Source organism: Cryptomeria japonica, chromosome 11, assembly GCF_030272615.1.
Source record: "Cryptomeria japonica chromosome 11, Sugi_1.0, whole genome shotgun sequence".
NCBI classification, from domain to species: domain Eukaryota; kingdom Viridiplantae; phylum Streptophyta; class Pinopsida; order Cupressales; family Cupressaceae; genus Cryptomeria; species Cryptomeria japonica.
In genome coordinates, this window is record NC_081415.1 from 631,457,192 (window position 1) to 631,476,097 (window position 18,906).

An 18,906-nucleotide genomic window follows, 5' to 3' on the forward strand; every position below is an offset into this window, starting at 1 on the left:
CAAATTTCATACCATTTGGTTGGCTATTTCGGAACTCAAATTGACCCACTTTGCTTGGTATATTCTTTTCCAAGACCTTCCTATGGGCTCCAGGTTATCCCATTTCAATGTTTTTGATCCTCATTGCCCTTTTTGTGGGTAGTTGGAGTCTTTTAAGAATCTATTTTGGTTTTGTCCTAGAGCCCAAAATTTTTGGACCTGGTTTCATGATTTTTTCAAGCTTTTTTTACCAGAGTCTTTTTCATGGCACATGGTTCTTTTAGGTGATTAACATCACATCCCTCACAAATTCAACCAAATATGGAATGCTTTCAAGGTGGATATTCTCTTTAGCATACAGAAGGAAAGAAATTGGCTATATTTAACAAATGCTATCATGATCGACATGTTTTTCTTTTTTCTAAAGCTATGATATGTTTTAATGTATTATTGCATGTTCAAGTGCAAGCTAATTTTTTTGCATTTGAGATAGCCTATTTATAGGTGCTCCTTGACAACTAGGGGAATGTCCCTTGTGTAGTGGCTAGAGTTCCTCCATCTCTGTCCTCTAGGGGTAGCTTGCCTTTTTGCAAGTATTAATATAGGAGGAATCTTTGTGCTCGAGGTACCTATAGGCTTACTCCCAGGGTTCTCCCCTTATTGTAAGAAGGGACCATGGTCAACAAGGTTTTTTACTTGTTATTGCTTCGCCTCCCCGTCACTTTGGGGAGGAATTTCTAGGTGGTCAATTAGTGATGCTTCAAAGTGGTTTGATTCCAACTAGTTTTTTTGGTTGTCTCTTGCTATTTCCTTAGCTCATTCTATGAAAGAAGAAGAGGAACAAAAATGATGATAGGTGGGATCCCCTTGTGGATACTTCGGACCCCACTAATGTATGTGGAAATCTAGATGACATAATTAACTACTTAGCCACTTGACAACTTTATATTTGTTTATATGTTTTATGTTTTGGTCTTTAATCCTATATTGGGCTCTAAAATTGTAATTTTTTAACCACCCATCGTTTTTTTTTGTGAATGTGTAATATTATTTTATATATGATAATCTAAACACTTATTCATAAGAAAAAAAAACATAAATTTCCATTGTTTATAAATATTGAATTTCTTGATTTTTTTTGGATTTGATGGAAAAAATATTTATACAAGGGATCATAAATTTTAGTTGAGTTGAAAATATCAACTTATAATATAGATAATTGCATGAAGCTATTGATGGGACGAGAGAAAAACAAAAATGAATTGAAGTGAAAAAAAAAACATAACAAAAAAATAGAAGAAAGAAAGGAAACAATAATTGTTGCAAGAAAAAGGAAAGAGTGGGAAAAGATAGACAAAGAGCTCCAATGACAAAGTAGAAGAAAAATTATACAAAGGTAGAAGAAGGAACAAAAAAGAGGAGCATGATGAGATCTAAAGAGAGCACAAAACAAAGGAAAAAGAACTTGAAATAACTAAGAGGGCATTAGAGAGGTTACTGTTTTTTAGCAATCCATTGAACTCCTTACCTAAACAACATGCAATGTTTATGGAGATAATGAACATTCATTGCCTTCAATATTCCGCTGAAATGACTTTTGCAATCTTATCCAATATCATATAGGTAGCAATCCAATTTCAACTTTACTAAGAAGGTGTTGGTGTATATATTAAATTTCATCTACGATAGTATTTATCATGAGCGTAATACTACACCTAGTTAAGTTTATTTATGATAGTAGAAATATTTAATTTATTTTACATAGGTAGCTAATAATGACATTTGTACACCTTGACATGAGGTATATAAGTGGCATCATTGCCTCGTCAATTTTTTATTCATGGTAGTTAGGTCCCACATCTATTTAGTCAAGGTCAACTTTCATTTGTTGATTGGAAATGATTGAGAATTAAATTTATATCTCTTGGACATGTCATTTCCTTGACTCGCAATCTAATATATATATATATAAATTATATGTTGCATTATATTGAATACGTATCTTTATTCTTAACCTAGATTTGTGATTAGCTCATATGTATTAGGTCCTAGCTAGATTTGTTGTTTGTAGACAATTCTAATTTGATATTCAATCCTTGCTGAAAACTTTTCATATAGTTGCCACTACTAATAAATGAGAAATGCTTTTGTAAATTCATTGTATCAGTGTGTAATATTGTGTCTTTATTTATTTGTAATAGGTATTATATGTTATTTTATCTGCTCTTATTTTATTAACATGATAGTTCAATGATCTTCCTAACATTCATTTTTCAATTACATTATGAGAATATGTTATATGTATTTATAGATTCAAAAATATAACTAAAATCTATAACTACTTATAATGAACTAATGTTCATTATCCTTTGAAATTAATAAATATTAAGTGTTATCTTTAAATTTAAATACAAGTAAAACCACTTTTGATTGAACATTTAAAACCACATTTCTTATGTTATGGCTGGATGACAATGTAGGCAACCCTTGTTTATCCATGTATAATAATACCAATATAAGCAGAGAATTGACCCTAAGATAAGGGGGGATGAACCAATAGTTGAGCATCTTAACTTTGCACTTCTCAAAATTCTACATGGATATTTCAAATCACTCGTAAACCTTTACAATAGCTTACTTGGTTGACAAGTCCCCTACTTATAACTAAAGTTTCAAGAGCAAATAATCAAATATGATGCCACATTAGGTGAAAGGACCCAGTAGTTGTGCACCCTAACTTTGCGCTTCTCAAAATCTTACGTGGAAATTTCAAATCATTTCGATTTTTTTACAACAACTTACTTGGCAAGTACCCTGCTTATAACTAAGGTTTCAAGGCCACATCATCAAATATGATGCTCAACTATTGGGTCCTTTCCCCTATCACACTTTTTGCCAAGATGTCCAAAACAGCCAAAAAAAAAGTGAGACCAATACTTGTACTTGACGTGATATCATATGGTTTGTTGCTTTTGAATACTTATGTATACATTTCATTCAATCATAGATAGTCAGTTAAAGTCATAACTATATATTGTCAAAAATATTAGACATTAAATCAATAAATACTATTACAGCCTTTGAAAGACATTCAACTACAACATGATTCCTTTCACATCTTTCCCTAATCACACTCTTCACAGATTGAAATTGGAATTTGACCCAAAAAAAAAAAGTAAAAATATAAAAGTCTGTCGCCTCGGGAACTGAGCAGAAACCCTGCCAATTCTCTGCAACGCAGCATTCCCATTTCAAACCTTTAAAGAGGAGGTACACCCACAAACCATCAACTACATAGAGTGTGGCAAATCCTCAGAGAGAAACCTGTAACTATAAAAGTCCCTGGTTTTTCCCTTGGCCGTAAAAAATTTGCGAAGCAGGGCTTCCTTGACAAATCCGGCCTTCTCCAAGACTTTCTGAGACGCTACATTTTCTGGCTCCACCAGACCTTCGATGCGCTCCAAATCGGGCATGTCAGTGAAGGCAGTGGAGAGACACAACTTTACGGCTTGGGAGGCGATCCCCTTCCCCCAACAGTTCCGCGCCACCAGGTATCCAATCTCCGCCCTGCAGGAGGAATTGCCGAGGCCTCTGTAGAGGGAAATTGAACCCACAGCCCTGCCCTCCACGCAAATGGCCTTCAACCAGGGGTGCCCCATGGCTTCGTTTTTTATGTAAAATTCCGCCTCTTCTCTGGATTTGAAAGTCTCCCGCATGGAAAAACGGTACACCTCCTCGTCCGTCGCCCACTCCATGAAATCGTCCAAGTCGGATTCCTCAAAATTGCGAAGTGTTACAGTCGGCCTCTCCATTGTTTTTCCCAACAATTCTCGTGGGGAGAGAAGGAGAATGTGGAATTTAAAGGGTCCGGTCAAACTATAACGAGACCACTTTCTTTGCTTGCAGGCGAAGTCTAAGAGAAAGTTGTGGGTTCCAGTGTTTGTGTTTTAATATTGCTAGCAGGTGTGATATAGAGAATGGCTATTGAGTCTTTAAAATGTATCAAATATTTATTATAATAATGAAATTTAATGAATATTTTGGTAGAAGAAATTTGTAATTAATTTTGTTAACTAGGAAAAAGTTATGTTTTCTCATTTGAGATGGTGGAGGATAATTTGATTGAATTAACATAAAATTACAAAGGTAGGAAGTAGGGAGACATTTAACAATGTATAGTGGTGATATATTTTTGAGGTGAGAAGTAAGGTGACATATTTTTGAGATAGTAAGTAGAGTGAGATATATAACAATATAGAGTGATGAGATACTTTTGAGGTAGGAAGTAGAGTGGAACAAATAGTACTGTAGAGCGGTGAGATACTTTTGAAGCAAGAGGGAAACATAAAGAAGTGCAAATAAGGGTGTGATGATGACAAATGTATATAAATAGTACAAATATGGGATAAATATGTGTGAACAAGACGAGATCATGAGCCAAGCTCAACAAAAGGAAATGTCACTTGTTGGTATGCTATTATACTAAAACATTCCCATCGAGGTGGAAACACAATTAAATTGGAAATGGTATTGGTATAACAATTTTACCATTATATATAAATATCCAACATAAAACGTTTTGGATGCAATATATCTACGAGACAACATAGCTATTTTTGAACAACCTTTCTAGAAAAAATTCAACTACTTGGGGAAAGGATCTAGTAGTTGAGTGTGTTCCAATAATTGTGTTGGCATTTATTGATTTAATGTCCAATATTTTTAATGATATCACACAAATAGTTGTGACTTTAAAGTTATTAGTGTTGATCATGAGTACTCATAATTGAATGAAATATATTCTCTAGATCTAAAAAGAAACAAATCATGTGATGCAACATCAATGCATCAATAACGCATGACTTTGTGCACAACAAATGGGAGCCTTTGGGGACACCTTAACAAAAAACATGTTGATGTGGCATCAATTTTGATGATGTGGTGTTGAAATATTAGTTATTAGCAAGGGATTCGCCAAGTAATTTGTTGGAACCTTCATTTTTTGGCAATTTGAATTACCACTATGCTTTTAGTTTGCAACAATACTCTTTTGCACACCCCCGTCGAAACAACCTTAGTGGCCTATCCATTTTTCTCTCTCCCTCTACATATTTCTATATCTTTATCTATTTTTATCCCTCTTCATCTCCTCTACTTCATCTTTACTTTTACTATTGGTAGGAACTTGACGCATTGTGTCTCTTGTTTAAATGGTATCTTTCCCTTCTGTATGCTATCTCCTTACTCCCCTTTCTAAGTGTGAGATTTTGCCAAGATCAAGAGCTCAATGAAAAGTACAAAATAGAGAGACAAAATAGGACAAGAATAAATTTGTATTCTCATCAATAGATAAATGATCAAATAGATCAACAATTCTTACATGCAATGAAGATGAGCCTGCATATATAGGCAAGGCTATATATGTGAGCACACAAAAATGACATGTGGCTCAATAAGAAACAAAGGTAGGTAGGAAATAGGTGTGGTAGGTAGGAGAAACAATAAAATATTCCACATGAGGTGGATCACCCACCGAAGGTGCAATTATCACTCCACAATAAGTGGATATGATAAAGTAGTAACAAGATCACACCATAAAAGGTGGAAATTCTCCAACACACGCTATCTCAATGTGGCACAAACACCTAAGTGTCTCATACCCAAACTACTATGGAATGCATTATCCTAGTAAACTTAAGTAAGGTGTAATAATATCCAACATGAATAAATAATTACACCAACACCCCCCTTAAGTGCAACTTATGGGAATGTACTTAAGTCTACAATGCAACTAAGCAATGCAAGATGGGTCCCGGCTACTAGGCCATGCTAGGTACCCATGTACAAATGCAAATGCATGCAAACCAACGCAATGAAATCTCTCATAAAGCGGGGAAAGAGAGAAAAATCCAATGGGAAAAAACCCTCCCCCAAAAGAGAGGTGAAAGCTATACAAGAGAACTCTCATAGAAGTATGTGAGGAACAAAACCCAATGTGAGGAAAAAGTCCCCCCCCCCCCCATATGAGAGAAGAAGAAAAGCTATGAATCCCCCCCAATGTAGAATCTACACCAATGATAGAAGCTCGATGATGTATGAAGAAACTGCTCCACGAACGTTGAACAACATTCCTCCCCTTAGGAAGAAACAAAATCAAAGGTGTATCCATGAAGTCTCCCCAATCATGAAGGGAAGATGTATGAAAAAAACTCATGATGAATGAAGTCTCTGAAAACTACTCAAGTGTTCCCATGTTGATGCTGAAAGATACCCCTCCAAAGGTGGTAAACTGCTCCACACTGCTGAAAAAAGGCACTCCAATATCTAGTGGAGATGGATTTAGAACATGTCCCAAAGACTCACATGTCCCCTCTAAGCATAAAGAGACCTCCTCCAATCATTGCACATAAGTATCCACAATCATGTCAACCTCGAAAGAATGATCATGTAGAGAATGAACAAGAGGGTCAGAGTGTTCCCTCGCAACAATCGAAGAAGGATCATCTTCATCAAAGAGAAGATGAATATCATCAATGATGTCTCCCAAATCTGCAATGTAGGATTCCACAAATAAACCTGCAATGTCCATCAAGTACTCATCCCAAGAAACTAAGGTTGGAAGACAAGATATATCTTGCTACACTAAATCACAAGAAGGCAAAATTATCGCACTATCTGCATCATCAGGTGCAATAGGTGATGTGATATCGATATGAGGAGATGAAACACAAGGCTCAAGAACGTGGTCACATGTGAGAATCCCCAAGTTCAAGTACCCAAAGTTCTCCTCAAAATATGAATCATCACAAGAAGTGTGATCATCATGTGTAGAATCATCATATGTGAAATCATCATCATCAACAAAATCTGAAAATGAATATACCCGAGATGTATGATCAACCACCCCAGTCACAATGATAGCTCTAGTCTCCAAGTCTCTAATGAAAACTGACTTAGGTGTGAACTCCACAATTCTCTTAGTTGTGCCATGTGTGATTTGATAGATGGAAAGGAGATTAGCAGTGTTATAATACTACATAGCAGTGTTATATTTTTTTTAGGGAGGAAGTAGAGTGAGACAGATAACAATTTAGGATGGCGATATATTTTTCAAGTAGGAAGTAGAGCAAGATAGGTAATAGTGCAGAGTGGTGAGATAGTTTTGAGATAGTACGTAGAGTAAAGATAAGGTAGGAAGTAGAGTGAGAAAAATAGTAATGTAGAGTGGTGAAATACTTTTTAGGCAACAATGTAGAGTGGTGAGATATTTTTAAGATAGTAAGTAGAGTGAGATAGATAACAAAGTAGAGTGGTGAGATATTTTTAAGATAGTAAGTAGAGTGAGATAGATACTTTTAAGGTAGGAAGTAGAGTGAGATGGATAATTGTGTAGAGTGGTGAGATACTTTTGAGGTAAGAGGTAATTATATAGAAGTGTAAATAAGGGTGTAATGATGACAGTTGTATATAAATAGTACAAATAAAGGATATATAAGTGTGAGAAAAATTAGATCACGAGCTAAGATCAACACAAGAGAATGTAACTCATTGCATGCTATTACAATGGTGAGGTGCTTTTGAAGTAGGAAGTACAATGAGACCTTTAACAATGTATAGTGGTATATTTTTGAGGTAATAATTAAGCTGAGATATATAAAAATTTAGAGTGGTGAGATATTTTCTAGGTTGGAAGTAAAGCAAGATAGGTAATAGTGTGGAGAGGTGATATGATTTTGAGGTAAGAAGTAGACCAAGACAAGTAACTATGTAGGGTGGTGATATACTCTTGAGGTAGGAAGTAGAGCGAGACATGTAACAATGTAGGTGGTGAGATACTTTTGAGATAGTAAGTAGAGTGAGATAGAGAACAATATAGAGTGGTGAGATACTTTGGAGGCAAGAAGTAGAGTGAGATTAATAGTGTTGAGATACTTTTGAAGCAAACAATAAACATATAGAAGTGCAAATAACATTGCAATGATGACAAATGCATATAAAAAGTAAAAATATGTGTTAAATATGTGTGAACAAAACCAAATTATGGACCAAGCTCAACACAAGAGAATGTCACTTGTTCGTATGCTATTACACTATAACATTCTCACTAAGGCAAAAATAAGATTAAATTGGAAATGGTGGTAACAACCAATTTTACCATTACATATAAATATCCAAGATGAACTTTTTTAGATGAATGATATCTAAGAGATCAAATTACTATTTTTAAATAACGTTTCTAGAAACCTTTCAACTAATAGGGGAAATGATCTAGCAGTTGAGCATGTTCAAATAGTTGTGATAACATTTGTTAATTTAATGTCTAATTTTTAATAATATATCACAAATAGTTGTGACTTTAAAATTGTTAGTGTTGATGATGAGTACTTATAATTGAAAGAAATATATTCCTTAGCTCTAAAAAGTAACAAATCATGTGATGCCACATAGTGCACCAATAAAGCATGACTTAGTGCACAACAAACAAGAGCCTTTTTAGACGCCTTAACAAAAAACATGTTGATATGGCATCGGATTTGATGATGTGGACTTGAAATCTTAGTTATTAGCAAGGCACTTGCCAAGTAAGCTATTGCAAAAAATTGGGAGGAATTTCAAATTACCATGAAGGATTTTGGGTGCTCAACTATTAGATCCTCTCCCTTCATCAAGTCATAAAACTAGCAATTTTATTTAAGTAGGACTTGTTTACTAGATTAAGTAAAAACAACCTTACACAAATATATTAAAATTTTAAAAAATATAAAATAAGTAAAGACATTTTTTAATAAACATTTGATTCAATTGGTAAAATTTAAATTTAAATAAATACAAGCTCCAAACCCTTATTCCTTTTTTAGGGGAGTGTAATCCCCTAAAAAAATAACTCTTTTATTTAAAATAAATTATAAATATGTCTTGTTTATTTATTTCCAATATTATTGTATATCAATTTTGTCTCTTATAGATTTTAGAAAGTTAATTTTAGCCACTTTCAACAATGTATATAGTTTTAAAATAACATAATCAATTATTTGTAGAATATAAAAAATAAAATCACTATAAACATAGGCACATATAAAAAATAAATGTTTCGTTACATGAAGAATATCTTTCATATGAGCCAAGAAACTACATATTTGAGTGCTTGAGGTGAAAAATATTTTTAGCCGATCTAGGCTATCCCCTATGGGGGCTGCCCACGTCGGAAAAATGGCTCATACCGTTAAATTGCTGTTGTTTTCTTATTGTTATCGAGAAAATTTTATGACACCCTTTTTTTAAGACTAGTTTTTCTATCAGTTCCCTTCTCTAAGTAGCTAGCTCTGGTATTATTCTTGCATCACAGTGTAGAGCACTCTACTATCTATCTCAGTTATGCTAACTCTTTCTATAGTCTTTAGTTTTCCTCTATTAATGATTCATAGCACTCATTATTTTGTTTTCTTAAGCTTGTTTTCGAAAAAAATATGTTTTGCTTATATATGTTTGCAAACTGCCTATTCACAATGTAGGAGACTTTGAAGAGGCAAATTGTGAGAAGAATATTAACATGACATTTGAATACATGACATTTCTATTAAAAAAAACATCGTAAATATGTTTGAAAGTAATTAGAGGTTTAATGCCACATGACTAACTAATACTATGAATTTATATTTATTCATGGGTAAAAGCACAATGTTGTGTCACACTTTTATAAAGGAAGTGACCAACACAACTAAAACTGTTTAACTTTGACCGCATAAAAGTGACATTTATAAATTGAATTTCAAAATGATGTAAACTAATCAAATATAGAAATATTAATAAAATGTTGGTTTGTTATTTAAAAATTAAAATTAAAAAAAATTGACATTTGTTTTATATATTCAAAGATAGATTTTTTATTGCTTAAAAATATTGAAAATCAGGGGTTCTAGTTAGCGTCACCAAACAAAATGAAAATGAACTTATTTTAATTTTTCAAATAGAGGACATATATATGCAATGTTAAAAAATAAATAAAATTTGATGTACATATATTTCTCGTAAAAAATATTTTAAAGTCCAACATAGCTAAATTTGATAGTTTTCATTCGACGTCACCTTTTGTCTACTAAATTTATGGTTATTAAAAAAGAAAAATTATACCCTTTTGAGGAAGATTCTCTCATCTAGTGAAAAATATATTTTTAATTTTTTTTAAATATCATTTAATATTTTTAAAAAATTTCTAATCAACTTCTTTTTGAACTTAAAAAATCTACTTGCAATGTTTAATTAATAAAAAATATTAAAATTAATCAAAATACTAAAAAAATTATATGACTAGATTCGTGACTTCAAGCTCTACAAAAGGGTATTTTTTGATTTTTGTAAACAAATATTTTGTCTAGAGAAAAATTGAGCAGAAGTGAAAAGTTTTTGAAATACAAACAAAATAGGTGATTTGGTTGCTACATCATTTGCCACATAGGTGAGTCCAACCGAACTCAGTCCGACCTATTTTTAATTTTTTTGAAAAATTCTAAGTTCAAGTGCTCACAAAAGGCACCACAACAGTGCCACAAGGTGCCACATGGCAGGGTGGTAGTTCGACCAGACTTAGTCTTTAGTCTGGCCAGACTACCCCCTGTTAGCCCCAAGTGCGGCATAGCTTCATGCTTTTTCCCTCTATTAATTTATCAAATTCTATATATTTTGCATCTAGTTACAGATTTATCAAATTTCTATTTACTCCATTCACCCTTCGCATGATCCCATAATTACTTATTTTAAAAATCGAGAAAGAGAGAGAAGTTCTTAATCAGTGGATATTAGTTTTCGGTTATTTATTTGCATTTTTCATTTGACTTTTAATTTGTGTCATTGGTTAAAAATAAGCGTTTGAAAAGCTAAAGATTGACACTCGAACTCATTTTCACCAGACAATATACTGTGAAAATAAGAATTAATAATTTATTTTTTTTATCATCCTGATGATGAATAACATAGTGCGATTCGAAACATCGATGATAAAATTGGCTTACACAGTTGAATCTAGAAGCAATTACTGGATATTAATATGGATTGTGGAAATCTGATAGCTCTAATTTTTTTTTCGCTTTTAAACTTTCGTTATAACAAAAGAAATACATGAGCTTGAAGAAAGGTAAGAAAAATGGGTAAAGATAAAAATCATTTCAACTGATAATTTTTTTTTAACTAAGATTAGGTAAAGGGTGGAAAAGTCTTTTTTTTAACCGTTGATTATTTATAAATATTTGTGGTACTTAATCTTAAAAATAATCTATTTTAATGATTTGATATTTTAATATTCAAATTATATTTTTTTATCAATGATAATATAATAAATATATATAAAATAATGATGATGAAATTTTTTATTTATAATTTATAAAAAATTTTATAAAATAAAATAATTTTTTATTATGTTCTAAAAATATGAAAAAGTAATAGAATTCTAAATAAGTAAAAGAGATTATGTGAATAACTTTTTAGAATAATAATATTAATTTTTAATTAAAAATAAATATTAATTAATTATTTATAGAATTAAAATAAAAATCGGATTTTGATTTAAGTTTGAAAATATAATTATCATTGGACATAATTGAAGATCGTTGCATCTCACAATCAGCTTGCCAATTTCTGGACAAGGGAAAAGTGAAGATTGTGAAAAAATCTAGAGGTAGAAAAACCTTGAGACAATTGAGGGAAGAGGAGGCCGCGACGAAGGGATTTACCAATATCTTCAAATTCCTAAGTACCAAGGGAGGAAATTCCTCCCTTGGGAAACAATGAGAATCACTTCATGGAATGTCAAGGGCCTCAAGGCCCTTGACAAGCGGTGCTTGGTTAAGCACCAACTACAAACGCTCTCGGGGGAAATAGTCCTCCTACAAGAAACAAAGCTCTCTATGATCGAAGGCGAAATATTTGGGAAATTTTGCTAGCCTTGGGAGGGATTCTTCCAAGACTCATTGGGTGCTTCTGGTGGTATTGACATCCTCTGGAAACATAATTCAATTGCGTTCAGTATCCTGCACTCCGAACAACATTGGTTTGCGACTGAGATCTCTGAACTTTGCGATGACTCTAAATTCTTGCTCCTTAATATCTATGGTCCTACAAGCACATAGGACAAACAATGGGTTTGGTCTTCCATCTTAAATTTCATTAATGGCCATAAGAACAAACTCATCATTGAGGGGGATTTCAACACAATCCTGGACCTTTGGAGAGAAAAATGGAGGCATTCGGCTGGTTAACCAAACTATGGTTTATTTCCGCGAATTTGTGGCTTCTTCTGGGTTAATGGATTGTCCCACCTCGAACGACCTCTTTACTTGGACAAACAGGCATAAGGATTTTACCGCTATTGTGGAGCATCTTGACAGATTCCTTATTTCTCCTGATTAGATGTTGGGTGATCTTAACTTAGATGCTCACATCTTTTCAGTAGGTATTTCAGATCACTTCCTGATTGAACTAATAACCAATAATGGTATCAAACCTCTGAAGACCCTCTTCAAGTTTCTGAACATGTGGTGGCATGATAAAGGGCTGATCACATTGCTGGAACAATGGTGGCATGAATGTCGGGTTAGTGGATGTATCAGTTACAGGTTGGTCAAAAAACTGCAATTCATAAAACAAAAAATGAAAGTTTGGAACAAGACGAAGTTTCAAAATATCTGTCATGAGAAGGCTCGAATAAAGGAGTTAAAATTTCTCAATAAACATGTCATTGTACATGGCATGCGTAATGAGGAATACATGAAAGAGAGGGGTTTGAAAGATGAGCTCACATAAATACTAAAATGGGAAGAAATTTACTGGAACGATAAGTCTAGAGAACTCTGGCTCAAAGATGGCAATGCAAACACTAAATTTTTTCACTCATCAACTCAAGCAAGGAGGGCTGCCAATAATATTGAATCCATTCAACTCTCAGATGGATCATCTTCTAAAGGTTTGGAGGACGTTAGAAAGGGGACAACCTCCTTCTTCCAAGGCCTACTTAGCTCCAAACAACGTGTGCCTGTCAATGGTGGGATCGTAGACTTCATCCCAAGATTGGTTGACGAGGTAGATAACCAAATGTTATGTGAGTCGATATCCTTCGAGGAAGTAAGGCTAGCTCTTTTTTCAGATGTGCCCTGACAAGGCTCTTGGGCCTGATGGCTTCTCTTCTCGATTCTTCTAGAATTGTTGGCACTTTTTAGACTCTGACATTTGGTAGCTTGTAGAGGATTTTTGGAAATCCAACAGGTATGTCAAAGATCTAAATAATTCAATCATTTCTCTAATTCCCATAAAGCCAGAATGTGTCTTTTAATGACTACATGCCCATTTCTCTGTGCAATATACTCTATAAAATCATCGCCAATAGGCTCAAAAATCTACTGGGCAAAATTATTTCATGGGAACAAAATGGATTCGTGCCAGACTAAGAAATAACAGATGGTATTCTCCTAACCAATGAAATTGTTCACTCCCTCAAGAGTGAACACCAACCTAGAATTATCATTGAACTCAATGTCAGCAAGGCATATGATAATGTGTGATGGTAGTTTTTGGATGGTGTCTTGTTCTGAATGGGCTTTTGTGAAAAATGGAGAAACCTCAGCTCATTTTGCATTTCGTCCATTAGATTTTCAATTTCAGTAAAGGGTGGCTTGCATGGTTTCTTTCAAGAAACTAATGGGCTTTATTAGGGGGACTCCATATCCCCATTTCTATTTGTTTTGATGGTCAAAGCTCTCAGTCATTCCATCAAACGATGGGTGATGAGTCTCAAATGGAAGGGTATTCAAGTAACCCTTGACATGGAACCAATCTCACATTCTCAATTTGCGGATGATACCAACTTATTTGGTGAACCTTCTGTCAATGAGGCTAGATGCATCAAAGAGACATTGATGGAGTATGAATGTCAGTCTAGACAAGAAATGAATAAGGATAAATCATATATTTATCTATTTAACACCCTATTAACACCCTAAGGACGGTGCATCATAGGATATCTAGCATACTCCAATTCTAGAGTGACTCATTACCGGCTAAGTTTCTCAATGTTCGGGTATTTGGCGGGCATAATCGCTCAAAACATTGGATAGATTTTGTGAGTCATTACCAGAATAAGGCCTTGAGTTGGAAAAACAAATGGCTTACATTGTTAGGGTGTATGACTATGGCGAAGGCGGTTCTGGCTACCATTCCTGTATACAATATATCATGCATGGAACTAACTCACAAGGCCAAACATGGTATGGAAGGGGTAATTAAAAACTTTCTTTGGGAGGGCTCTCAGGATGTCTGCAATGTGCCTTTGGTCAACTGGGATACAGTATGTAAGTCCAAGAAGGTGGGGGGTGCTGGATTATGTTATCTATAAAAACAAAACATGGACCTTGGTGCTAAGCTAGACTGGAAAATGTATTCCCAACCCCATAAGCTATGGTGCCGAATATTCCAGTCAAAGTATTTAGAAAATAACAATCCAAATAGAATCCTCACGTGTACAAAGTAGTTTGGAGGTTGAGCCACCTGACTGTTTTTGAACAATTGCAAACACATAATCTGTGATCACATTTCATGGAACATTGGCAATGGGAAAACTACAAACTTCTGGTTTGACTCATGGAACATGCACAAAAGCATAGTAGAGATTCTGCAAATTGAAAATGGTGTGCACCAAATCATTGAGTCACATGGGTCAAAAGTAGGCAACAACATTACCAAAGGATCTAATAAGCTCGGTAGAAATGCTGAATGGATGGATGTCAACAACTTTCCCCTTCCTCCCAACATCATTGAACATCTTAAGCAGGAATTGGGAAGGCGCTTGTGCCAAATATCGGAGCAACAAGACAAGATTATATGGTGTGGGGAAAAGAGTGGGTGCTACACTACACGTTTGGGCTATTAGATTCAAATTGCCCAGGAAGTCATATCGGACTGCCCAGTCCCACTTTGTTGGAACAATGTTGTGCTTCCAAAGGTGGGGGAATTTATGTGGGTGGCTTCTTAGTACAAATGTCTCACTGTGGAGAGACTTAAGAAGATTGGTTTTCATGGGCCCTCACGTTGTTGTCTATGCAAGGCTGATGAAGAAAGCATGGACCATTTGTTCTTAAATTGTATAGTCAATGCAAGATGTTGGGACTGGATCCAAAATGAGACTATGTTGGTGGAGGTTCTCGTTCAAACTATCTAGAATGCAATCATTGAAACGGTCAATAATAGGATGAAGATCAAAAGAAAAATGACCTATACAAGGTGGGATGATGAAATACAATTACGATGGACTAAACTGAAATCCCCTGCAAATGTTCAACATCTAGCTAGATTAAGGGACCTTTCTTAGCCTTGAGCACCATCTTGTTGAACATGATTATCCGGGTTCCTTCCTACTACAAGCTCACCCTACAAGCGTCGTTCATGATTTTCAGCTTGCTCTGCAATCTTATCTAATATGGTGACGACCTTCCTATATTCACTAAAATCAGTTTGTGTTTTCCTTGCAAAATACCGTAACTGTCGGAATATATCCTCCTACTCCTTCTCTAGCCAATTCAGATCTAGGTTATGAAATGGTAGCTCACCATCATAATCCAAAACCATTCTGATACGAGCGAATCATGACAATTCCCTTTTTTTAGCTAATCTTAATTTTTTCTACAAAAATGGCAACATCAAATATAGTAACGCATGCCGCCACCTTTTTCATGTCCTTATTTGCTTAAATACCATTGATGGTGGTACTTTGTAAATCTGCCCTTGATTTATTCCCTGAAAGTAGTGCATGATGTGGTAGTTGATGAGGCAGAAAGAGGAACGACAAGAAACAGTTATTCCACTAACCTGACAAGTTCATTTAATCTTGACGATGTTTGAGTATGATTCTATCCTTTTCCCACTCGTGTGGCCACCTGAACGGGCTACAGAAGCATCTTGAGGTTACATCACCAAAATGTCCTTACTTTAGAATCAGAGATGTCCCTTAAAGCCTTGAGGAAGCCCAACCTTAATCACAACGCAAAGGATGTCGGAAAGTTGGAAGATCAAATAAGTTCGCAACCATCAAACTCTTTCAAAGGCAACCAAAAATACGACTTTCTAATATCCCTGACTTCATGCAGAATTCCCTAAGCATGTCAGGTGATCAGATAATTCTATAAGTTTGGAACCTCACAACAGAAGTTAGAAAATTCAGAAAGGTCGCGACAAGAGTGAATGGGAAAATAGCAGAGGGAAACAACTTATCAAAAGTTCAAATATTTATAGGTAACAAGATCTACACATGATTCATTTTTAGATTTATATTATTGCTTTAGATCTACATTGCATTTGTGATATGAAGCATTTACATTAAATTCATTTAGGGTTTTTAATCATAACATAGGGTAGAACTCTAGTTTGCATTTTAGCTCATAGGAATCTTACAAACACATTAGATTCTAGGGTACACACACTTTTCAATATACTGTTGGCTATTTGTGGAGGTGGAAATCACCAAAACAAGGGGTTTGACTAAGGAAAAACCTTATATAGCCACAAACACACCATTTTTCAGATTGCAGGCATAAGTACAAGTTTCTGTCGGAATAGGAACTTTCCAAGAAGTCTCAATCAACAGTCACATATCCACTTGTAGAATCAAGGCGCAAATCTCTAGGACCAGAGTACCCAACACCTTGGTCCTCTTCAGTCATATACAGATTTTAGCAGTTCAGATCCAGAGCAATTCAATTTGCAGATTTCAAGATTTTGGCTCAATTAAGTCACTAGGACTAAAGCGCCCAACGCCCCAGTCCTACCAATTCAAGCTTAGTTTTTGATATTAGGTGCAAATTAGAATTCCATTCTTAGATCTGTATTTGTTCTCTCAGTTTGATTCAATTATCAGTATGTTGTTATTGTTATTCTAGTTACTTTTATTCATCCTATTAGCATAGATTTACATCCCCCTACATTTAACTCATTCCCTTTTAGATCAACAAAGGAATAGAAACCCTAAAAGTATTCACTGGCTCTCTTTCACAAGTGTTAGTCAAATTGAATCACCTCCTTATGCTCTTTCATATATCAATGTATGGATGAAAGTGGGATTAGGTCCTAAACCACCTAGTTCCATTTTTCACCATCATAGTTTCAAACCCTAGGGTTCTCCAAAGCAAGAATCATGTCATGAATTAGTCATAGTAAAAGATGACGACAATGATATGGTATTACAATGTATCGCTCAGGAAAACTACAACGATGAGGATTTTTTATAGTGCTTTTCAAAGAAGAAAACAGTGGCCTACAACGTAAGCAAAGATACACTAACCATATCCACTAGAGGTCTCATCATCATTGAAAGACTTTCTTCAAGTATGAGAAATGGTAGGTAACATCATAAAGAGAGACATGAGAAGGTAGTCCATACAAATTTTTTGAAGTAAAAAAGAGACAACATGACAACCTCTAGTATGAGAAGCCTTCAAAGACAGTGCTAATAGTGAAGGTACAAGAACATACCACAAATATAAGTAGTGCCTACACCCTTGCCAATGAGAAAACCTCAAAGGCATGAAATGTCAAAGTCAAGGATAGTTAGAAGGATGAGAGGTCTACTATAGTTGCAAGTGAATGAAGAGAGCATCAATGTTATGAGAAATGAGTCTAAAATACAATCATGAACCTATAATCCAAGTGTTACCCCCTTTTTTTTCCGCTTATAGCCCATCAAAAATAAGGGTCATCATTTTTGCAGAGCTTAAGTCTTCATCAATCGAGTTTCGTACTCATCTGTTGAACCTTTTATAAAGTTCAAAATTCGGGTTCAAAGGAAATGCGATCCATAAAGTTCTAAGTCTTCATTAGCATAGTCGTTGAACTTGAACTTTGAACGTTTCTGGTTCAAGGTTCAAGGTTCAATCAGTCTTTTTGTCTTGTGTTTTGTGGCTATCTCTTTAGTCCTAGTCTTGTGGTCTCTTTGAACTTGAACCATTGAACCTTTGTTTTTTAAATGGTTCAAGGTTCAAGGTTCATTCCCGTGTCATTGAATGTTCCTTTTGTCTCTTTCAGCCTGTTCGCAAATGTTGATCTTTTGTCATTGAACTTTGAACCAATGAACTTTTTTAAAATGGTTCATTCAGTTCAAGAAGGTTCATTCAGTTCAAGCAAGTTCAAAGGTTTATTTCAAAGGTTCAGTTCAAAGATCAACTTCAACAAGGTACAATTGGTTCAGGCAGGCTCATATCTACAAATTGTGGCCATTCATGTGAAGATCTTTTGTTACAGCATGTGAAGAAACATTGCATTTCCACATCCTTTTATAAGAGGCAATGAGAAATTATTGTACTCTTCAATGAGGAAATTAAAGTAATATGGTTTCAATTCTGAATGAATAATTGTTAATGGAAACCATTGAAGAACACTTGATAAATGTTGGAGTTTGGACAACAAGTTTGATTGTTTTGACAGTTTTATATACCTCCACTCAGACATCAATAACTTTTGCCTCGGACATAATTTTCTTGATCTCTCCGGTCAAGTTGTGCTAAATTAGGAATGCAACAACATATCCACAAATTGGCAAGATCCAACAGTGGGGTAAAAAGTTATACCCCCTGCAGCGAGACCCAATTTGACTGTCATAAAAACATCCGCCCAACATCAAATTTTTATTATTATTTTAGACTAATGTTTTCATATCCCACCTGTCCAAATATGCCAAAATGACATTTATAAACTATTGAATGTAAAGTTTATAAAGACTTGATTTTATGAAGAGGATGGGTGGAGAAAGTAAAAAGGAAAGGTAAAGTAAAAAAAAGGTGGAATCGGTTACATTTCAAGAATCGGTTGTTTCTTGAAACTTTGGTTTTAATTTGCTAAAAAAAGACAATTTAGCCTGGTGGCTATAAATATTAGTTATGGATGTTTTGGCGGGAT

The 18,906-nt window shown here is 34.7% G+C and overlaps 1 protein-coding gene across 1 annotated transcript; it reads right to left on the reverse strand.

Annotated features, from left to right (window-relative positions):
- Positions 1 to 3,269: 3,269 nt before the first annotated feature.
- LOC131063087 (uncharacterized) lies at positions 3,270 to 3,791 on the reverse strand. Its single transcript, XM_057996861.2, has one exon. It carries the CDS (start codon positions 3,789 to 3,791, stop codon positions 3,270 to 3,272), a length of 522 nt encoding a protein of 173 aa, XP_057852844.2.
- Between the last annotated feature and the right edge of the window lie 15,115 nt (positions 3,792 to 18,906).

Excerpts from the sequence above, each read along its gene's own strand:
- LOC131063087 (XM_057996861.2), bottom strand. The coding sequence starts at position 3,791 with ATGGAGAGGCCGACTGTAACACTTCGCAATTTTGAGGAATCCGACTTG.